This window comes from Arachis ipaensis, chromosome B3 (assembly GCF_059453495.1).
Source record: "Arachis ipaensis isolate K30076 ecotype BB chromosome B3, ASM5945349v1, whole genome shotgun sequence".
NCBI classification, from domain to species: Eukaryota; Viridiplantae; Streptophyta; class Magnoliopsida; order Fabales; family Fabaceae; genus Arachis; species Arachis ipaensis.
The window spans coordinates 5,298,181-5,322,609 of NC_142438.1; the positions used below are offsets into that span (position 1 = coordinate 5,298,181).

Sequence of the window (24,429 nt, forward strand, 5' to 3'; positions counted from 1 at the left end):
CCTTCATTTGATCTATGTTTAGTATTTTATCGTTTAGTGTGCAATTATGTCTTGAATATGTAATATATTGCCTGCCATAATAATAATAATAATAATAATAATAATAATAATAATAATAATAATAATAATAATAATGAATATATTGACATCATTGTGGATATACTTTGGATAAAATATACTTTATACATGCCAAAAATAAGTGTGTTTGATATAAACAATCTATCTAAATCATTAGTAATATTGAATTTCCGTAAAAAAAAAATAGTAATATTGAATTAAAGTATTTGGATTGCTGTCATGTTTTTTTTATTTTATTTTATTTTATAATTTGGTTGCTTCTTGATATGTACCCTATACCTCGGCTAACAACCCAAAATTAAACTCATTTAATAACCCGGAAAAGTCAAGTCAGAGCTCGGCTACATAATCTGATAACAGCTCTCAACAAGTCAAAAACTATCTCCAAAATCGTTACCACAAAATCCGGACGAGCTTAACAAAGCTCGGAACCACAACTAACAGGTCAAACGTTAGCCTTGTGGATAACTTCGGTAAATCTGGAGAATCCCGAAACTAACTCCAACTAAGCAACCTCAAACGCCTATATAAACAGATAGGTAACTCCGGAGTAAGACAGGTCACAAAACTCAGTCTGATTTACTTCTCTTATTTTCTCATAACTCACATTCTTACTTGAGCGTCGGAGTGCTTTTTGCAGGTGCTCCCGCCGTGGTGTTCCAACTCAGCCGACATATATCTCTTCCACCTGAGCACAGTAGCAGACAGAAAGAGTCGCTATACCTCGGCTCTATACGCACGGAACATTTGGCGCCCACCGTGGGGCCCTGAGTTAATTTAACCCCACTTTTACTCCTACATTGCCCTTTTTTCTTTTCTTTTGTGCAGGGATTTTGACCTTTCAGATATGGCTGAAAACGGAGCTTAACCCTTCAACCAAGCCGAGCTCCTAGTCCAGATGGCCGAGCTCCAAGCAGAAGTCCGAAGACTTGCCGAGCTCTCCACACAGAATAACGCAGGAAAGCACGAGGAGAGTAGCTCTAAAAGCTCGGCCCTGGGAAACTCAGACCCCTTGAGCATCACCCCGCCAAAGGAAAAGCTGACGCTAGACAACCCCTTCTCCGAAGAAATCACAAACTTCAAGATGCCGAAGAATTTCGTGTTGCCTAACTCCCTGGAGCCTTATAAGGGGATTGGTGACCCCCGAGCTCACATTAAAAAATTTCAATCCATGATGTTCTTCAACGGCGCTAATAATGAGCCTATACTTTGTCGTTCTTTTCCCACTTACCTTGATGGTGCTGCTTTACTGTGGTTCTCTAAATTATCTGCAGGATCAATTTCTTCCTTTAAAGAGCTGGCGAGGTCTTTCATTAATTACTTCGCCGCATCAAAGATATACGTACACGGATCAGACTACCTCAGCACTATCAAACAAGGACAACACGAGAGCCTGAAGGACTGTATGACACGATTCGCCAAGGTAACTATAGAGATTCCAGACCTCAGTTCCGAGGTCCACCTGCACGCACTTAAAAGCGGCCTCTGTCCTGAAAAATTTCAAGAGACTATAGCCGTGACCAAGCCAAAGACTTTAGCAGAATTTCGAGAAAAAGCAGTTGGACAGATGGAAATAGAAGAGCTTAGAGAAGCTCGGCGGATCAATAAACCAACTCAATCAAAAGAAGATTACCAGGAGGATCTTTTTGAATCAACAAATTGATCGGCAGGGACTTATACCCTTCAAGCACTACTAGGCAAAGAACTATGGCTCGAAGATGTACTCTTTTCTCTACTCACACGACTTTTTTTACACCGGATTTTGCTTGGAGAGGTTTTAATGAGGTTCTTTCATCCTATACTTTCTATATTAAGAGAGTAATCTTTAATAAAAAAGTATATTATTTTTAACTTCATCATTCTTTATTTTTATCCATGCCTTTAGTTCAGCTATTGTTTACGCTCTACACATATTATGGCAAACTAATATTAAAGTCGGCATACAAAAAACAAACCGACAGTTATAAGTCGGAACCAATCTAACAAATCGACAACTATAAGTCGGAATCACTTCAAACAAACTGATAATTATAAGTTTGAATCAATCAAAGCAAACCGACACCTATAAGTCGGCCTTAGTCCAACAAACCGACACCTATAAGTCGGCCTCAGTCCAACAAACCGGCACCTATAAGTCGGCGTCCGTCCAACAAACAATCACCTATAAGTCGGTAGGATTCCAACAAACAATCACCTATAAGCTCGTTCAAAAACATATTGAAATAAGCAATCCATTTTCCAGTGACAAACTTGTCCAATTTTATTTTCAAGATTATCAGGTTGATCTTGGGGCTGCTATAATTTCAATTTATAGGTCGGAAGCTCAACCTGTTTAATTGAAAACTTTCACAGGTCAAGCTTGGGGGCTGTGATCTAGTCATTATAACTCGACAGATACAAACTATAATTTGGAGATTAGATCTGATCTGTCCTTATAAGTCGGTCACGTACGCTATAGCTCGGCCACTTACAAATTCAAAATAAAGCAGTTCGTGATCCATCCGTATAAGTCGGCCGCGTGTGCTATAACTCGGCCACGTACAGCAAATTCAAAAAATGCAAGCTCGGGACATCATGCCTACAATAGCCGAGGTATACGAAGAAACTAGAAGCTCGCCTATGTTTCCTCTGGAACACAAGGCAAGCTTGGGGGCTATGATACGTACCCTATACCTCGGCTAACAACCCAAAATTAAACTCGGCTAATAACCTGGAAAAGTCAAGTCAGAGCTCGACTACATAATCTGATAACGGCTTCCAACAAGTCAAAAACTATCTCCAAAATCGTTACCACAAAATCCGGACGAGCTTAACAAAGCTCGGAACCACAACTAACGGGTCAAACGTTAGCCTTGTGGATAACTTCGGTAAATCCGGAGAATCCCGAAACTAACTCCAACTAAACAACCTCAAACGCCTATGTCATGGCCAAAATGAGCCATGACTGGCGCTCAGGAAAAAGAGTTCCCTAGCAAGCCTAACAGATTCGAATATAAGATAAATAAAAATGTTACAAATACTTTTTGAATAAATTTACACTTTCTAGAATGAATAATTAAATAATTGAACAAAAATAAAATAAATAAATATAGATGGATCTTGCCTGTGACATATGGAGCAGATGACGTCTAAGAACTCAACAAGGAATAGAATCCATTGCTGATCACTACTCTTGAATAGAAAAGCTCACATAATCAAATACTTATTCCTGAAAAATATTTTTTTAAAAAAAGGGGTGAGTTTTGCAACTCAGTGACTAGACAGTATATCTATAATTCACATGAGACCATCTAAACATTATTATGAAAATAATTTTAGTTAGAAAATAATAATTTATATGAATAAGTGAATCAATAAGGGAGTTCTCATACAGAAATCAAATCAAATAGTCCACACTTGGACGGCTCCACCTCTAAGGGTAGCCCTTTCCTCTAGTGTGTCCACACGGAATAACAGATCCAACGTGTGGCCTACACGTTAGGCTAGCAACGCCCCTGCTAGCTGAGGTCTGAGCCAGATGCATCTAGGTTAACGTCATAACTGCCGTTAACTACGGTTTTCTAATACGAGCATCCCAAACCAATTCAAAACATATAATTTCAAATACAACCAATCTTTGATCTTTCAAATATATAAGGTATCGAATCAAATCAAATCAGATAATACTTTCTCATCCAAATCAGATTCAATCATATTTTCTCAATCTTAAGGCATTTCAAAATATTTCACAATTCCAAAATAAATGAATACCAACAAAATTTCAATGCTTCAAAAATACATATTCGAATAAAATCAAATGCTTTAAAATAATATAAAACTTCTTCAAACATAATATATAGTCTCATGTGCATATTAAAATGAGTTTAACAAGGATAAGCATTTAGTTCTAATAAATCAATTATTAAAACTAATTTAAAATCATTTGATAATACTCTTTGTAAGTATAACAAGTTCAAGCACCGTATATCCAAATAATTATAGACGTAAAGCCAAACAATTATAAATTTAAAGTCTACTCACAACGTGGCCCTAAAGGACCGAAGAGACCAAAACCGAAGTGCGAAATTAACGGGTGAGGATGATCGATGTAGAATGAAATGAAGTGTCACATGATTTGGATCGGGCAGCGGAAAGTTGCGGCTGCAACAACAGCAGCATCCATTTCTTATTGCAACGTCGATGATCATAGCACCCAGAGAAACTATTGGATTCAAATTGAATGGAAGACAACAAGAAATAGTGCTGGAAAATCCAAGGTAAAGCAAAGGTTCAATAAATTCAGAATGGCAGGATACGGAAGTGAAACATATTCAAGGGAAAAATAGCGAACCAGAACGGCAACAATGGCAGCGGACAGCTCGACGGTAGCAAGGAGGTACGACGGCAAGGTGGCAGCGCTGCTTCTTCTCCCTCACGAACTCGCCTCCTTCTCCCTCCTCTGTTCGCGGCTCACGGCAGCGACAACAGCTTTATCAACGGCGACGCAGCAGTGGTGAGGGAACGGCGGTCTCCGACGGCATGCTAGGCAGTAACCAGGCGTGACAGAGCTGGTGGCGTCCTCTCCTCCATCGCGTTTCCCGCGGCGGCAGCTCTCTGCCTCAACGTCTCACTCTCTCCCCTCTTCGTCAGCGCCGGCGGCGACACGTGGGACGGCTGCTCCACGGCGGTGAGGTGCGACGCCGGCGTGCTCCAATGCGACGGCAGTGATGGTGGACAGCCTCCTTCTATTCTCTTCTCCGTTCCCTCACTCTCCCCTTTCTCTTTTCTTTGCTTCCATTACTTCTCCCTCTTTCTCTGAATTGTGTGTGTGTATGTATGTAAGAGAGAGGGTGTGAGATTTATTTTGAGATTAGGGTTAGGGTTTGGTTTGGGAAAAAGGAGAGTAAGGGTATTGTAGGGATTTTACAGCCTATATAAACAGATAGGTAACTCCGGAGTAAGACAGGTCATAGAACTCACTCTGATTTACTTCTCTTATTTTCTCATAACTCACATTCTTACTTGAGTGTCGGAGTGCTTTTTGCAGGTGCTCCCGCCGTGGTGTTCCAACTCAGCCGATGTATACCTCTTCCACCTGAGCATAGTAGCAGACAGAAAGAGTCGCTATACCTCGGCTCTATACGCACGGAACACTTCCCATTGTTGACAATGATAAGATATATTTATAACTTACAAGGTAACTTATGTTATCTTTCAAATGATATTCTATTTATAAATTTTACAGGTGTCTACTTTGATTTTCATTTAAGGTGGTATATAATTAGGGTGTTTAAATTCAAATCGATACAGATTAAATTGTTTATCTAATTCAATTCAAACTAAAAATCGATTAAAATCGTATTAATTTAGATTTGATTAGATTTTATTTTTTGCAAATCGCTGATTAGATCGGATCGAATTTTCGAATCTATTTTTCATAATCGATCAAATTCAATTCAAACCGCACAATATGCTATAATATTATTATTTTATTATTATATTTATAATTATACTTATAACATGATAATTTATTATATATTTTTATATTATTCATGTATTATTATTATTTAATAAATATTTTATGTTCAAAATGTGATTTATTTATTTATTTTAACTAACCTGTAATTTTATTTCTATTGTTATGTTATCGTTAGTTTTTAAAATATTGTAGAGACTTGTTATGTCATTATTGGTTATTTAAAATTTGATGTTGAGACTTGTTATATATATTTAATTTTTTAATTTACAAAACCGCAAATTTAATTCAATCCAAACCACTTGAAATTGATTGGATCGGATCGAATTTAAAAAAAAAAAAAAACAATTCAAACTGCACTACAAATAAAATTAGTGTTTAAATCGAATAAGTTTTTGACTTAAAATCGATCAAAACCGCATCCCAAACACCCTTAATATATATATATATATATATATATATATATATATATATATATATATATACTTTCAAATCTTGTTTAAAAATTGTGAGGAAAAATAATAAAAAAATATATTAACAAGGAATAATGAAAAAAATAATGACATGTTTAGACCACTTAAAGATATTCACATTCACGGAATTAAAATTAAAAAAAGAAAGATTATAATATACTATTAGACTTTTATAATTTAATTCTTGAATATAGTAATATAAAATTATCATCTGAAAGTAAAATTGTATTACTTTATTGATTTTTTATGTATGTAATTATGATTAGTTTATCATGTAAAATAATTTTGATATTTTTATTCAATCAAAATTAGACTTAATTTGGTAAAAAAAATTTTTTTATGAAAATAGTTTATAAAAGTTAATTTTTAAAATATGATTTTTTAAAAGTTAGTAGCATTTATGTTTGGTAAATCAAATTAAAAATAGCTTTTGATCAACAATAATTATATTTAGTAAAATAGGTTTTAAAATTTAAAAATATTATAATAGATATAAATGTAAGCATTAAAATTTAAAAATTAGTTAACATATGAGGTTATACTAGACTTTTAAATTTTGAAAAGCACAAATCAACTCTAAAAAGCCCTATCTTAGGTAATTTTAAAAGTATTTTGATCTTTTAAAAGTTACAAACACAAGCACATGATCTTTTTGATTTACTAAATGCAAGATAAAAGTCTAGTATAAAAAACTTAAGTTTTTAAAAAATACAAACACCTTTTCAAAAAACTTTACCAAATCAAATCTTATTCTATTTGTATAATTATTTAAACGATAGTTAAGATTAATGATTACAAATGATATAAATTTTTATTGTATATTAATGGTAACACAAAATTCTTTTACATTTCTATTATATCCAAATTATGATATTTTTATTATATTAATTTTAAGAGGTCATTTTTATTCTTATATAAATAAAGTACATACTATGATGTCTATATATATTTACCTAATTTATTAAAAAGAGATAAAAATTAATATTTAATTTAAAAATATAAAAATAAATAATTTTTAAATATTTAAAATTTATTATAAAAAATAAGTTCAGCCATTTTGACACTAAAAAATTTGCCTGTAAATAAATACATAATAAAAGAATTTAATTTCTATGTATTCATACCATCAAATTTTTTTTGGTGTCTTTCATACCATCAAATAATTTTATCAAAGATCTAATAATATATTTTTATATTATTAAAGTGATTAATTAAAAAATTATTTTTTTTGGTGACAATTAAAAAATTATTTAAACGCGTAAATTTATATTTTTATTTAAAAAAATAACAGAGAGAATTAGGAAGAAAAATAATTTTCTGACATAATCCGATTGGTATTTTTTTTTTTTTTCAGATCTGATTTTTTCTTCAAAACCCTAATTCTGCCAAATTGAGTTTCAGCCTCGAAAAACCTATCTTTCTCTCTCTTCCATTTCTCTCTCTAAACGATTTTGCAATTCAATAGCAATCTCTCCATCGTCATCGTCGTCATCATCATCATCTTCATCTTCTTCTTCTTCTTTAACGTTTCCTTCTCTGAAACACCCAGGTGCCTACCTAATCCTTCTTCTTCATCCACCTCCCTCTCTCTATCTCTCTCATGTTTTCATTTCCCCTCTTTTAATTTTCTATGATCTTACTTTGCCACGTTGATTGGATTGGAGAGTGAGGATTAGGAATCTCGTGTTTTAGATTTAGGGTTTCGTGGAATAATTGAATTATGTTATTAGAATTCCGCATTTGCCTTTTTTGAATTTTGGTTTGGATTGAATTGGTTCAATATCGGGTCTCCGTTTCGATCCTTGATTGCGTGAATTGTGTGAGGCTCGTTGTTTTTTTTTTGGTCATGACTCGTTGGTTATTGTTGTTCAATATCAATGCTTTTGAATACTGAATTTGATGTATGCATGTATGTATTGGGTTCCTCATTGGCAATATGTTTGATTCTGCCAGAAAGTGTGAATCTTTTCGTAGTTTTCGTATTTACATATCGAAAGTTTTGGAGAATCTCGGTATTATACGATGTAGCTTAGCAAATTTTGAATTTTGATTAGGGAGGATTGATACGTCAGAGAATTTTAGGGACAAGGTTCATTGGAGCCGTTAGCAGAAGATCATCATCATCTTTTTTGTTGTTTGCTATGTTTTGGATCTGAAAATGATTGTAATTAGTCTAATCTCTTACTTGCATTAGATTTATCAGTCAATATGACTCGAATGAAGAGGATGTAATATGTTTTTTTTTTAGGATACAGGAAGAATAAACACTGAATAAGAAAAAAAAAACTGGTTTTCTCCCTCATTTCTATTGTCTTATGTCATATTCTTTTGATCCGTAAAGTGATGTATGCTTTAGTAAAGCTTAATACTTGTGAAAAGTTATTGGCCTGTGTTGTAAATAAAGAATTATAATTAAGTCCATCCTTCTGAATTTCAGTTGCTCTTTTTTTTTCCCCTGATATTTTTTTCTCCCCCATAATTTGATATACTAAATTGAAGTTTTAAAACAAGTTTTTCATTCTCATTAGTTTTATCAATAATCTGTTGATTTCATTTTACTAGTGCTTAGTCATTTGCCAACAGGTGTGGTGTTGATGTAATTGTTGCTTTCTTTTTCTCTCCTTTGTGAATAGAATATTATTTGGTAAATATATAGTACTCTACCCATTTAGCATCCGATTAAAAAGAACAATGTGGTTTCATTAAATATTGTAGGCCAGTTGCTTTTCTAAGGAAATGTCTCCTTCATCCCGATCCAAGTCTAAAGACAAAAAGCCAACCAAGGAAGCTCAGAAGGCTTCTGCAAAGCCATCAGGGTCTGGTAATGGAGTAGCTGGCATTCCAGCAAGTGCATACAACCCATTACTAGGAACGTTTCATACTCTTGAAACCTCAGCAGCATCTACCTCCCCAATACATTCAAATGGTCGATTCCGGAACATAGATGAGACAGAGGGACATCCCATTGGGTCTGTTGTTTCGGGTGTTGAGTATGATTCTGTTTCCAACAATGGTAGTTGGTCCGGTGAGTCTGAAGACCATAAAGAAAAAGGTTCTAATCCCCCTGTTAGACCAGAAACGGTACCGGGAGCTGATAATGATAAGCGAGAGAAAATCCGCCAGAAGAATGAGAGGAAACATCAGCGCCAGAAGGAAAGGCGAGCGCAAGAGTTGCACGAGCGATGTAGTGGTTATCTTATGTCCAGGAAGCTAGAGTCTCTTGCTCAACAGCTTGTGGCAATGGGATTTTCTCATGAACGGGCAACAATGGCATTGATACTGAATGAGGGAAGGGTGGAGGAATCAGTAGCATGGCTGTTTGAAGGTGGTGAAGAAACAGAAAGTCAGAAGGATAAAAATGTAGGTACGGGCAATTTGAAAATTGACATCTCAGAAGAGCTTGCCCGGCTTGCAGACCTGGAAACAAGATATGATTGTTCAAAACAGGAGGTTGAAAGAGTGGTTGTTAACTGTGAGGGTGATCTTGATAAGGCTGCAGAGTCCTTAAGAGAGATGAAGCAAAATCATCCATCTGCTCCACCAAAGTTAGAAGAACCTGGTGATCCCCTTATTACTAGCAATGGTAAGCAGTCAGGAGTTGTGAGTCCAAGGCTACAAACGAAACCTGTTCCCCCGCTGAATCAACCTAAAAAAGATGAAAAGGATTTTAACTATACAAAGGGAGCAGCTACATTAGGAGTACCGTCAGAATCCAATAACAGAAATATACAGCCTCTTAAGAGAATACAACCCAAGTCTGAATGGGCAAAGCCCCAACAAGCTACCACACCAGCTGCTGATAAAAGGTGGCCAGGTGCAGGATCTAATCCATCTGTTTCTTATTCATCGGAACCGCCTTTGCAAACTTCTCCCCCACTTTCCAAGACTGAAGCTCGTTATATGGCTGTTGGAGGTGATTTTAAGAACCTTCAGTCCAGTGCAGCTAGGGAACCAGTAATTGTGATGCAGCGGTCCCAAACTGTAAATGGAAAGCAGGTTCCAGCCACAAGCATGAGTTCCTCTCCCCCTGTGTCTGCTAGTTGGTATCCAAGCAATGGTGTAGAAGCTATGAGGTCTAATGGCTTTATATCTCACCCTCCAACCAGTAGAAGCCTTAGTCCAAACTTCCTCAATTCTAATCAAATGTATCACCAACTTCAGTATCATCCTCCACAACAGTTTGTTGCAGCCAGCAGTAATTCAGTAGATCCCCAGGCAACCAATCGAGGGAATAACATGTGGAATAGAGGAGGTCCATCATCATCGCTAGCTGTTGCTTCTTCGCTAGGCCTCTTTTCCGGACTAGGATCAGCAGCCACATCAGGGGCGTCTTCACCGGTAGACTGGAGCACTGGCGGGTCAATGCAGTTTGATTATACGTGCATAGACTGGTCGTTGGATAGAAATTTGACTTCACCAAGGTCGCATTCTTTGTGGCTAGGGCTCTCACCTTTTTCAAAGAGTAGTGCTAGTCATAGGTACGACTCTAATGCTTCTGGAGTGGTTGCTCAACAGGCAATGAGATCGGTACAATCAAAAGGAAGCATTGTTCCTATGCCGGGTTTTCATGAAGGCGGAGTAGCTTCTGGTGAATCATCGTCTGCTGGCCGAGAATGGAGTTCTCCTTTTGAAGGGAAAGATCTTTTTAGTTTACCCAGACAGTTTGTTTCTTCCCCTTCTCTGTAGTGTTAGGAGAGAAAAATCAAATGAGAATAATAATGAAAGAAAGACTGAAAATGTGCATGGATTTGATGTTGGTTCTTAATGATCATACAGTTGATGATTGTTGGTGGTAAACTTTCTGTTGCAGAGTACTTACTTTAGCACACACATGCACTTTCATTGCGTTCACACTTCTCACTCATTTTAATATTGCTGTCTACTGTTGCAGCCACAAAACTAATGAGACAAATTAAACTGTGCAGGGAAAAATGGATAACTGATATGTTGCAAAATCTGTTGGCTCTGAACTGTTTATATGGTATTTTTTGTGCCTAGTTTTGTGGTTCCAGCAGTATTCCAGTTTTTTCATTAATTTTAGAATATATGTCTAATAGCATTATTGAACCACTCTTGGATTAACCTAATATAATATAATAAAGGAGGATATTGAGAACTTCAAAGTTGGTCAACAATGTGCTGTTAAAAAATTGTAAAGAACTGAGTAAGGAATGAATGTCCAACTGCATGCATTTTTAGGCTAACCAATAAAAATCCACAGTCACTTTATTGGTGGTTGCATTTAAAATAAGTATTCAACTATTGGTTTCTTGTGGTATCTCTTGGTCCAACATGACAAAGATTAATCTATTTTGGATCGAAATTTTATCAAGGGTTTAACTGAACTAGGGAGTTAATTATTAGACCAATTTAAATCAAAGAAAAATTAAATATATTAACCATAAGAAAAAAAGGGTTCAACTGCTCAAGTGGTTTCATTGGGATTTAGATGGGTTAATAATAAATAAAATAAACCCTGATTGAATTTGATGCCTTGTATTAAATGCCTATCTGGTGGCCTATACAACAGATTTTGGTACATAAAGGTCATAAACTTCAATGCAAATAAGAATGGTTAGCAATGTGCACTGTACAATCTTTTCTTGGAGGGTTCTGTAAAATCAACCAGCTAATTTTGGCCTCTGACTCTATGTACTACATTTTTTTTTACTAAAGATAGGAGATTTGAACCTACAGCCTCTTAATTGAGTACGAGGAGACTCTATACCAGCACTCTATGTACTACATTGGAGATACGCTTCTTAAAATTCGTATTATTGTTATTTTTTAAAAAAAATTTATCTAGTCAAACACTAGTGTATAATAATAATAATAATAATAATAATAATAATAATAATAATAATAATAATAGCTTTATTTCGGTTGTTAAAATTTAGCGTATTTTGGGGAACAAATAAATTTGAGGATAATATTTTGATTTTTTAGTAGAAGAAACTGAGAGTTATTTAATGTTGAGTCAAATGTAAGGTAAATACAACAGAAAAATATTGATTCTCTAATGTTTGTGTTAAAGTTTTTTCCAGTCATAAATAAGGAAGAAAAATAAAAACGGTTGACTTATAATATATAATATTTTTATAATTTAAATATTTGTAAAGTTATTATAATTATAATAAAAGTAAAAAATGGTAGAGAATTAATTTGTTAGGCATGTTGTTAGTTAAGGTTTGACTCTCATTTTAAAACGGAGAGGAATTGGGGAATCAAATTTTGTTGACCAATATGTGAGCCTTGTATGAGGTATTCTTTCTTGATTATTATAATAATTCACATTGAACATTTGATTAAACATGATTTTTAGTAGTTATTTCGATTTAGTTTACTAAGTAATTCCTATTATTTTTTTCAAATTGTATCACGTAAACAATTTTTATATAGAAATATACAGTAATTCCATAATTTTATTAAGACCACCACCAATGCTACCACTTGAGTTTTCCCCCCACAGTAGTGTGTACCAATAATCCTTTATTATTTCATTTTTATGGGCATTTTTATGATTTATTGATAAGATAAATGTTTTATATAGTTAATAAATTCACTTATTCAAATGATTATTTTATTATATAATTAATTTCTAATTTTTAATTTTTAATTTGATTACAAGTGAGACCCAAATTCAAGACCTTTAAATAATAGTAAAAAAATTATGTCATTTGAGTTATAATTTTTTGACGTCTTTCAAGATATTATTATTATTATTATAAGGTCATTTTGGTCTTCACAGGGTACCTATATTTATGCTACTTAATAAGACAAAATAACCAACATATTCTTACAGTAAAAACTATCTATATATATATATATATATATATATATATATTTCTCATTATTACAGGAAGGAAAAAAAAAGATAAAATTAAAAGCCACAAAAATATTTTCGGACATATTCTGTTTGGTATTTTTCTCATTTCTTTTCAGATCTCTGTTTTCGTCGAAACCCTAATTCTACCAAATTCAGTTTCAGCCTCGGAAAACCTATCTCTCTCTCTCTCTCTCTCTCTCTCTCAACGATTTTGCAATTCAATATCGATCTCTCAATCTTCCTCAACGCTTCGTTCTCTGAATCATCCAGGTACCTACCTTCTTCTCCCGCTTCCTCTGTGTGTGTGTGTGTGTCATTTTCGCTATATTGATCATATGTGATCTATTGTTGCCACGTTGATTGTGTTAGCAATTAGTTTAATTGCTACTTTAGATCCATTTCTGAGAATACTGGAAATTATTGAATTTTTCATTTCTCTGTTCTTCTTTTTAGATCTCAATAGTGTTGTATGCTTCAGTGAAGTTTTGCACTCGTGAAAAGTTATCAGATTGTGTTGCAAATACTAAATAGTGAATCCTTTTGAATTTGCGTGGTCTATTTTTTTAGCCTGATCCTCTTTTTTTTTTTTCTCCCTGGTAATTTGATATTATCTAAACTGAGGATTCGGAATTAGTTTTCGTTGTAATTCGCTTTATCAATTAGCAGTTGATTTAGCCTTGCAAGTACTTGTTCGCTTGCAATTAGGTATGACGTTGATGTGAACATTTTTTTTTTGAGGGAGGCTTACATGTAAATGTGAATATAATGTTATTTGGTTAATATGTAGTGGCAAATTAGAGGCAAGAATGTGTGGTTTAATTTAGTTTCATTAAATATTTTAGGGTTGTTGCTTTCTGAGGAAAATGTCTCCTGCATCCCGATCTAAGTCTAAAGACAAAAAGGCAACCAAGGAATCTCAGAAGCCTTCTGCAAAGCCGTCGGGGTCTGGTAATGGAGTAGCTGGTATTCCAGCAAGTGCATACAATCCATTACTAGGAACGTTCCATACTCTTGAAACGTCACCAACAGCTACCTCACCAATACATTCTAATGGTCGATTCCGGAACATAGATGAGACAGATGAACATCCTGGTGGCTCAGTGGTTCCGGGAGTTGAGTATGATTCTGTTTCAAATAATGGTAGTTGGTCCGGTGAGTCTGAAGACCATAAAGAAAAGGGTTCTAATCCTCCTGTTCGACCAGAAACGGTACCGGGAGCTGATAATGATAAGCGAGAGAAAATCCGCCAGAAGAATGAGAGAAAACATCAGCGCCAAAAGGAAAGGCGAGCACAAGAGTTGCATGAGCGATGTAGTGGTTATCTTATGTCCAGGAAGCTAGAATCGCTTGCTCAACAGCTTGTGGCAATGGGATTTTCTCACGAGCGGGCAACAATGGCGTTGATACTGAATGAGGGAAGGGTGGAGGAATCAGTAGCATGGCTGTTTGAAGGTGGTGAAGAAACAGAAAGTCAGAAGGATAAAAATGTAGGTACAGGCAATTTGAAAATTGACATATCAGAAGAGCTTGCGCGGCTTGCAAACCTGGAAACAAGATATGATTGTTCAAAACAGGAGGTTGAAAGAGTGGTTGTTAACTGTGAGGGTGATCTTGATAAGGCTGCAGAGTCCTTAAGAGAGCTGAAGCAAAATCATTCATCTGCTCCACCAAAGCTAGAAGAACTTGGTGATCCCCCTATTACTAGCAATGGTAAGCAGTTGGGAGTTGTGCTACAAACAAAACCTGTTCCCTTGCCAAATCAACCTAAAAAAAATGAAAAGGATTTTAACTATACAAAGGCAGCAGCTACAATAGGAGTACAATCAGAATCCGGTAATAAAAATATTCAGCCTTTAAAGAGAATACAACCCAAGTCTGAATGGGCAAAGTCCCAACAAGCTACCATACTAGCTGACAAAAGGTGGCCAGGTGCAGGATCTAACCCATCTGTTTCTTATTCGCTGGCACCGCCTTTGCAAGCTTCTCCCATACCATCCAAGACTGAAGCTCGTTATATGGCTGTTGGAGGTGATATTAAGAACCTTCAAACCGGTTCGGCTAGGGAACCTGTTATTGTGATGCAGCGATCTCAAACTGTAAATGCAAAGCAGGTCCCAGCCACCAGCATGAGTTCCTCTCCCCCTGGTATGGCTGCCAGTTGGTATCCAACCAACGGTGTAGAAGCTTTGAGGTCTAATGGCTTTATATCTCACCCTCCTACCAGTAGAAGCCTTAGTCCAAACTTCCTCAATTCTAATCAAATGTACCACCAACTTCAGTATCAACCTCCACAACAGTTTGTTGCAGGCAGTAGCAATTCAATAGATCCCCAGGCAATAAATCGAGGGAATAACATGTGGAGTAGAACTGCTCCATCATCATCACTCCCTGTTGCTTCTTCACTGGGTCTCTTTTCTGGACTAGGATCGGCAGCCACATCAGGGGCATCTTCTCCGGTAGACTGGAGCACTGGCGGGTCAATGCAGTTCGATTATACAAGCATAGACTGGTCGTTGGATAAAGGCTTAACTTCACCAAGGTCGCAATCTTTATGGCTAGGGCTTTCACCTTTTTCAAAGAGTAGTGCTAGTCATAGGTATGACTCAAATGCTTCAGGAGTTGTTGCTCAGCAGGGAATGAGATCGATGCCTTCTAATGGGAGCATTGTTCCCATTCCTGGTTTTCAAGAAGGTGGAGTAGCTTCGGGTGAATCATCTGCTGCTGGTTCTCGGGAGTGGAGTTCTCCTTTTGAAGGGAAAGATCTTTTTAGTTTACCCAGACAGTTTGTTTCTTCCCCTACTCTGTAGAGTGAGAGAAGAGAGAAACTGAATGAGAATAATAATGAAAGAAAGACCCAGAAAATGTGTGTGGATTTGATGTTGGTTTTAATGATTATACAGTTAATGGTTGCAGTGGAAAGAACATTCCAAGAGCATTTTCTTTAGCATACACAGTCACACATGCACTTTACATTCACACTTCCCAGTTCCCCCTTTACTGATCTAAATATTCTGATGTCTAAACAAGCATGGACATTTTAGAGTATTTGTTACAGCCACAAAACTAACATGACAAATTAAACTCTAAGAGTGCTAGTGGTGGTATCTGTTATGGTGCAAAACCTTTGGCTCTGAATTGTTTAATTTATATTTTGAGCCTAGTTTTGTGGTTGCAGCAGTATTCCTTTGTGCATGAACTTAAAAAATGTGGGCTAACTGCATTACCGAACCACCCTCGTATAATTGGTTTAATTCTTTATCTATATTTAATCTTAGGTGGAATTGGGCGTACTTTACAGTTAGTCAACTAATTATGTACTCCAAAGTCCTAAAAAACAAAATGTTACTTTACAATCCGCTTATAAAAGATATTAACAATGGAGTGCGGAATGGATACCCAATTTCCAACTGCAAGCAATTAGCAACCAGTAACCATACACAACAATGATTTTTTGTTTTAATATATAGATGGATTAATAAACCTGTTTGATGGCTACTATTAAAATGCCTTTTTTGAGGGTTTAATTTGATCATATGGCTAATTTATAGAAGTTGAATAACATTAAAGGTATGTTTGGTTGATGAATAAAAATAAGGTGAAAATATATAAGATAAACTATATATGTGTGTGTGTGTGTGTTGAAAATGAATATTATAATTATGGAAAGAAAGCATGGCCCACATTATCTGCAGGAAAGTGCAAAAGTAGAGATTGATAGCCTTTCATTGCTTTCAGTTGCACAAGCATAACTAACATGAAACCTGTTGTTTTTTTAGTTCAAATTTGCTCTCAAAATAACAAAGATGTTGAATTGAGTTAGATAAAAAAGGGTTACTAAATATAATATTACATATGATGTTTTCTTCTTCTCATGCTTCTTCATTCCAAGTTCCAACTCCATTCAACAAACCAAGAAAGCAGCAGCATCAACAGCTACTATGGAAGTCTTATCATCCAATTCAACAAACCAATCTTCAACAAAGCTTATTCAGTTCTGTTCATCTTCCTTATCCTTTGAAGAGAAACCTCCACAAGTGCTTCTTACAGAAGCAGTCTCAATCCATACAAGAGGAAGAACAGCAACAATTTGAGTTTGAGAGGCTGTCCTCAAACCTTAACCAAGCGACTTTGAAAAGGGAACCTGGTTGGTACTCTGCATACTCTCCTATTTTGTCTTCTGTCTAGTTTTGCCATTGTTAAGAAGTTCTGTGTCCTTAAAAGACTCTGTGCTAAGTGTTTTGACAAAAAACATAAAGGGCAAAACAATCTAGATAGAGATGTTGTGTCTTACACCCTGTTTCTAGTTTTTGGACAGACAGAAAATTTAGTAAATTTTGTTCCGGATAGAGAAATTATGTTAGTTTCCATATCTGTCTCCTTCTCCGAACCGATTTGTGTTTCTCAATGTCTTTATATTTTTGTCTTGAGAATATTACTGAGCCGAAAAATCCTTCAGTTTTATCATTTGTTATATTTCTTCTGAGATATTGAAACTTTAATATATTCAAAAATTTCCCCTTTGTGTTAATTTTGGCAGGAAGCTTATCCAGTGCAATTTTGCTTGTTGCAGGCACCACTGTGAGCCTCTTTTTTTTCACCTTTTTCCTTACAATATTGTGATCTAAATTATGAAGAGATATCCTTTCTTTTGAACATAATTAAAGATGATTGAATATGATTTTATGTGAATATTTGAATTACTATTCTCTCAATCACGGTTATCAAACTCAAGAGACTTGAATTGTAAAGTTCAAGTAATAAACTTGATTTGAGAACCCAAACTCATGAATTCTTACAAGTTTGAGTTAGCTAAATATTCGTCGTAGCACAATTTTCGATATCTTTATACGCTTTTGCCTGATTGTGTTTGTTGAAGCAAAGAAATGTCACAGGTTGGTGCAGGGATCCTTGCAATACCTGCAGTGACACAAGAATCAGGATTTTTAGCATCTGCAGTTACTTGCATTGTTTGTTGGATATTCATGGTAACTATCACCAGCTGTGTTATGTATCATTTCCAAATAGTATATTGTGATATCGAGACACGAATCACATGTTCTAGCAAGATTTTTCATTGTAGTAGTCTATTCCAGCTTAGTTATCTTTCAGAGGCTTGTAATTTTTTCTTACATGCACAACTGTTCATAACCTCAATTTTGCATGGAAAGTTTTTGCACATAATACGTGAAAACTTTTGTAGGTTTCAACAGGGTTGCTTATTGCTGAAGTAAATGTCAAAACCATGTGTGAACTTGGTTCTGGTGGTGTATCACTGGTAACTTTCTCTACTGCTTTCCCTTGCTTGATATTTTCTGTGATTTTATTTATCTAAAAATAAAATAGTTTTGTAATCTTCAAACAAAAATAATGCTGGATATCTTTTATCAGGATTTTGGTTATGCATACTAAAGTTCTATATAAGATGGATATTTAGATATGACAAGTTATCTTAGAAAGCTTGAAACTTAACAGTTAACAGATTTGTGTTATAATGTTGGAGTTTTTCATCCTCTAACAAATTTTAGCTTTAAATTCTGCCTATTTGGATTATTGGTAACTTGATCTTAATAAAGTTCAGGTATCCATGGCCAAAAGAACTTTAGGAACAGCCGGAGTTCAAATTTCAAGGTAAGTTCATAAGTCATCTTTGTAAAATTTCATTCACATCAACTATGGGAAACCAACATGCATAATATATCTCAGATTCTCAATTGCATCAATATGATATAATTGACTTAAAGAGGCATTAATTCAATGGAGAAGAGTTCTGCACTAATTCATACTCAAGTGACTACATTATCATGAAACCTTTCTTGCTTGTTATTTCTTAAACTTTACTTCTTTTGACTTTTGTATATGTATATATACTTCTTTCATCTACTTCTCTAAGATCAAATCTTTATGGTCTCAAGTAACTTCATTCAAATATTTTTTTAAAAAATAGCTAACAAGAATCCTCATTTTCTTGCAGTTGGTCATATATCTTCATCCATTATGCACTTCTTGTTGCCTATATAGCGCGATCTTCAGATATCTTAACAAATTATCTGGGCATTCCAATGTAAAAGTCACTACCTCTGCCTTAAATTGTGTCTAGATTCTACCAGTTGTGTTGTAACATTTTTTCCTACACCATCTTCATTCCTCTGCATTCAAATCTTGAAATCTTGTTATATGCTGATTCCAGCATTTTGGCCACAGATGGGAAAGTGCAACATTGTTTTCATTGATATTTGGAGGCTTATGCTTCTTTGGAAGGTTAGCTTGGCCTTCTTCCCTCATCTTCATGTAGATTTTACTTGCTTGATGTTCCCCACATTAAATTTACAATTATTTTTCACTGTACAACCTTATGACAAATTTGTATCATGCTATGCTTATTGTAACTAAGATAGTTAGAATGAGTTATTGAAATTCTAGTTCTAGTTTTTAATTTTGTAAGGTCAGAAAATTGACAAGGCTTAATTGTAATATGTAGCCAGCGATTTATTGGTGCGATTAATGGTGTTCTAGTAATCGGTCTCATTGGTTCCTTTGCTGCTCTTGTGGTAAGGTTTCTCATGTCGAAAACAAGTTGTTCTTTTTTTTTTTCTTCCTTTAAATTCTGTGTCTTTCACCCTTATTGCCATTAAAATGTTTTATCAAGATGAATTGTTTTCTGTTTTTTCAATTCAAGAGTTCATTAGTAACAAAACTAGTACATGATTATTCATGTCATAACAAACAGTTACATGGTTTATTAGCCTTGGTTTCATATCAGAAAATAGAGATTAATTTTCCTATCTTAGGCAGTTGCAAGTGGAGATGTACACTTGGATGCTCTTCTGAAAGCCAACTTCCAAGCTGCTCCTGCGAGTATACCAATTATTGCACTATCGTTTGTTTACCAGGTAACATCACCAACTTGCAGCTGTTCAACAATGGACAAAGTGTAACACTTTTGGCATATGCTTGTTCAGAATGTAGTGCCTGTTGTTTGTACAAATCTTGAAGGAGACATGACAAAAGTAAGGTGACAAATCTCATCATCTTTCTTTGCTCCAATATTTATTCCAATAACATGATAATCGAGCTTTTTCGCCTACTTTTGCTGATGTTGAAGTAACAAAATAGAAATACATGATTGAATGTCTGTAAAACTTTGTTTTATGCAATATAGAGATTCAGTCCAAATAGTTTTTCTATCCTTTAATAATATCAATTTTTTTCCCTTGTAGGACTGCAATAATCCTTGGAACTGGGATAGTTCTTGCTCTATTTCTCATTTGGAATGCTGTTATCCTAGGAACTATTACTGACAATTCAATGGGCGTCGATCCATTACAACAATTGCAGTCGACGAGTGGAGCAGTTGGAGTAAGTATATGACAGCCTCAACTGCATTTTGATATGCATATGCTGGAGTAATTTGATGGAAACATTTTTCTTTTTCTTACTGAATTTTTTCTTCTCTAACCAAATTCTGCAGCCTATTGTTGCAGCCTTCTCATTTCTTGCAATCACCACATCTTACATTGGATTTGTTTTGGGTTTATCAGACTTTCTTGCAGACTGTAAGTGGAGCAATATTCATTTTCTTTCTCATCTTTAATAGTTAATTTGAGCAAACCACCATTTTAATCCTCAAGATTTGTTTGCTGACAAAATGGCTCCTCAAAGATTCATAATTATATCATGGTATCCAAATGAATATAATTTTCATTTTAGTCTTGAGTAGACCATTGTTTATGAACATAACACTAACCATTTTCGGCAGACTTGTCAAGCGAAACCAAACTTTCGGGTACATAGGATCATCATCAATTGTTAAGGGACCATTTTGTCGAAAGACTAATCTTTCGAGAATGACTTATATTGTATGTTTAAGCAACAAGTATGCTGCAAATTTGCAAGACTAGAAATTGATATGAATCTAATTTGTATTTTCCAATTACCATTTGCTTTGCTTAGAAATATATATCTGAATGAATCTTTTATTGCATTATTATGATGATTTTTTCAGTGCTGCAACTCCCAAGTGGTCAGAACAAGCCTCTGCCATACATACTGACTTTAATTCCACCATTAATACTAGCATTGTTGGACCCAGAAATATTTTTCAAAGCCTTGGACTTTGCAGGAACATATGGAGGTATAGAAATAGTGTCATCCACATTTGTTGATATATAATCATCAATGTAAATTAAACTCTTTAACTCGTGAACTCTTGCGAGTTTACAAGTGAGAGTTTGTTTAGGTGAACTCATGAGTTTGATTACCCTGATGCTTCTTAATTTCACAACATGTTAGTATGTATTTGTTGGATTTAAATCAGATTCTAACACAGCAAGTATTTCTTTTCTTTTGTTTCCATTGTCACTATCAGTGTTGGTGCTTTTTGGAGTTATTCCAGCTGCAATGTCATGGTCTGATAGGTACTCAAATTCATCATCTGCATCTGTGAAAATACCTGAACTAGTTCCTGGAGGGAAGATAACACTACTACTGGTGCTTGGAGGATCAGGATATGTGGTTCTTTCTGAATTGATTCAGAACTTTCAGCACCTTTGAAGAAAGTCATGTAGCTACTATGTTCTTCCCCCTCTCTTATATAAGTTTTCTATTATTACTACAATATATGTTACTGTATAAATTATTCCACTTTGGAGAACCTGCTAGCTGTATAAATTGATTGGAGATCAAGAAAAGAATAAAGAAACATAATAAATAAATGATGGATACTACAACAACCAAAGCTAGAGATATGGATCATCCCAATATCATAATATCTTGTTTATTGTAAAGCATATATGCACTTAAGCCATTAAAATCATTTTTCTTTTTAATGATTTTGCTCATGAATTAATGGTAAGTGAAGACACTAATTTGACATGGTTACTTTAGTTTTTTGGCTTCCAAATGAAGAGTGTGTAATATAATTTGATAGCTTAGGGTGAAAAGTGGAAATAATAAAACCTTGTTATGATTTTTCTCATATTTGTTTTATTTAAAAAAAAAAAAAACGAAGAACATTGGAGCAATGATTGAGTTGTTTTCGTGTGACCTTAGGATCACGCTTTTGGGACCTCAATTTTGGTCGAGATGTTGAGTTTTATTTCTTGGATGATACGTAATTCATTTTCAAATGATGTCTGCAACTGCAAGTATTTCAATTTCCTTGAAGAATTTGAATGCATAAGCCTGGTTTCTTCTTCTAGCTTTTGTAGGACTTTGATATTTGTCGTTGATGCCAGTTGAGAAATAAGTGAAGGGTTTGACAATTCACAATTATCGTTACAAACATAATCTCCATAGTCTTCAAAGACTTCGATAGCAACGACCAATAAATATTGTCTTTGGAGAGAAGTCATATAATTACTTGTATCATTCCAATTGTATTATTCCTTAGTTGGTTCAGCATAGCTGGTGTCCTATTTGTCGTGTTAAATTTCCACCTCAACACAGCAAAGAGGACATGAGTTATGCTGAGCCAACCAAGGAATAATAGTAATACAATTAGAATGGTAAATATTGAATAAGGACCAGAACTAACAACACCCCAACTCTGTTCAGGAACATCAAAATTGGGGTGCCTTCCAGCCATTCTCTGCCTCATGAAATTATCCATAGCATCTACAAAACCATAAAAGCATCGAAAAAATCAACCTTCTGGACTTATGTTGAGCTTTATTACAAAGAGTTTTATTAGATAGTAACTGTATCTAACAATGAGTTTAATTAAGAATCTATTCTTAATATATAAAAGTAGATACATAAGTTTACCCACGTTACTTTTAAACCATTTCTCTTGTCCTACTAACGCCATGTCAGCAGCATCGCTTACTTGGCAAAATTTTAGAATCAACCACCTAAATCTTGCCAAATCAACTATTATTTCCAAATCAGCAAAAAAAATAAAATATACAAAAAAAATATACAAGTAATAAAAATATATGCAAATTAGGCTGCAAAATTATCAATGACAATAATTAGAAATTAATAGTGTCTAACCAAATTTGTAACCTACAAAAATTCATATTCCTATATTTATTATATTTTACCGTTACAAACAATCTATTCTTAATAAATATCCATATTACAAATGCTATAATAATCTATTAATCATAATAAATTTTACCGTCCGCGCATTGCGCGGGTCTCATTCTAGTATTTTTAAACTTAGGTGGTGTATTTATACTATGGTGGTAACTATTAAGCCTAAGATTTAGTTAATATAATATTGGATAAGATATTCAAAAGGAAAAAAAAAGATAAGACTAAAAATGTGATTTATACGAAGTCTACTATATATATTATATGAAATAAAACTTAATGTGTATATATATGTTAAAGAAGAAAAGTTTTTATTATGTATGTGGAGTGAATAATAAAAAATTTTAGGAAAAAAAATTATTAAGGGAAAGAAAATATGTTAAAATAAAAATTCGTATAATTGCTCTTCCGTAAATGTATAATGATTTTTTTACATTAAATCAAGTTAAGTTGGTTTAATGATTAGCTTACTAGTCCACAAGTAAGTGTTGAAAATTCGAATTTTGTCTTGTGTATATAATCAGGGCGAAGCTCGAACCCTTTTTAGGAGGGAGCTAACATGGAAAATACAACTAAATAAAAAGCAAAAAAATAAAATTAGAGAGGGGCCAAATTATAAAATTAGAGAACTTTATAAATAAAATTTATTTATTTGGGAGGGGCCATTGTCCCCTTCATGTATACTAAGCTTCGTTTCTATATATAACAATTTATTGATCAGGAACAAACCCTTAAAAAATTATAAACTCAATATCGTAGCGAATTAGTTCTTGATCTGTCGGATTAGAGAATACCGTAAAAATAAAAAAAAAATACTATTTTCCCATATTAGAGGATGGATATTGCACAGGTATGTATAAGATGCGGTCAAAATGATATTGCCAAAATTAATTACTAGAATTTTTGGAGAGAAAATTAATTTTGCTTTACCTGCATTTAAGTCATTCAAACACATACAATCAAATGTTTAATAAAAAATACTACGTGCATATATAGAATTTGCTAATATATTTGTATATGTATATATATTATTTAATTTATTTTTAATATATATTTTATATTTTAATATATATTTTATAGAGGTAATTATATTTTAGATTCAATTTAATAAACCTTTTATTTTTTAAAAATAATTTATTAAAATTGATTTTTTGAAATATAATTTTTTAAAAATTATAGTACTTATATTTGGTAATTAAATAAAAAATAAGTTTTAATGATAAGCACAAACAACAACAATTTTTAAAATCAAAATATTTAAGATTAAGGAAGAAAATAAAGAAGAACATTTAGTAAATGACAACTCAAGCATTAATAAGATAATAAATTGAATCAAATAACATATATTTGAATTAATTAAATTAAATAATTGATATAACAAACCAATTATAATTGTTTGGATTAATAAAGTAAGTTAAATAAACAAAAAATATCTTATAAATATATCATGTAAAAATTATAACATTTTTAAAAATTATTAATCAAAATACATAAGACGAAAAAATTAATATAAATTAAAACAAAATCAATTTATTTATTTCAGTTAAATTAAATAATTAATATAA

At 33.9% G+C, this 24,429-nt stretch overlaps 3 protein-coding genes across 3 annotated transcripts; all 3 read left to right on the plus strand.

The window, feature by feature from the left end:
• Positions 1 to 7,339: 7,339 nt before the first annotated feature.
• On the plus strand, positions 7,340 to 10,798 carry LOC107629053 (uncharacterized). Its single transcript, XM_016331736.3, has 2 exons — positions 7,340 to 7,555; positions 8,722 to 10,798. The coding sequence occupies exon 2, from the start codon at positions 8,743 to 8,745 to the stop codon at positions 10,690 to 10,692; it is 1,950 nt and encodes a 649-aa protein (XP_016187222.1). The 5' UTR covers positions 7,340 to 7,555; positions 8,722 to 8,742; the 3' UTR covers positions 10,693 to 10,798.
• Positions 10,799 to 12,863: 2,065 nt separating this feature from the next.
• LOC107629051 (uncharacterized) lies at positions 12,864 to 15,764 on the plus strand. Its single transcript, XM_016331735.3, has 2 exons — positions 12,864 to 13,102; positions 13,675 to 15,764. The coding sequence occupies exon 2, from the start codon at positions 13,696 to 13,698 to the stop codon at positions 15,637 to 15,639; it is 1,944 nt and encodes a 647-aa protein (XP_016187221.1). The 5' UTR covers positions 12,864 to 13,102; positions 13,675 to 13,695; the 3' UTR covers positions 15,640 to 15,764.
• A 718-nt stretch (positions 15,765 to 16,482) lies between these two features.
• Positions 16,483 to 21,542, plus strand: LOC107629050 (Tryptophan/tyrosine permease). Its single transcript, XM_016331734.3, has 14 exons — positions 16,483 to 16,976; positions 17,370 to 17,410; positions 17,725 to 17,817; positions 18,033 to 18,107; positions 18,411 to 18,460; positions 18,804 to 18,893; positions 19,034 to 19,090; positions 19,311 to 19,380; positions 19,621 to 19,722; positions 19,792 to 19,844; positions 20,050 to 20,188; positions 20,301 to 20,385; positions 20,835 to 20,963; positions 21,198 to 21,542. Exons 1-14 carry the CDS (start codon positions 16,685 to 16,687, stop codon positions 21,380 to 21,382), a joined length of 1,461 nt encoding a protein of 486 aa, XP_016187220.1. The 5' UTR covers positions 16,483 to 16,684; the 3' UTR covers positions 21,383 to 21,542.
• Positions 21,543 to 24,429: the final 2,887 nt, after the last annotated feature.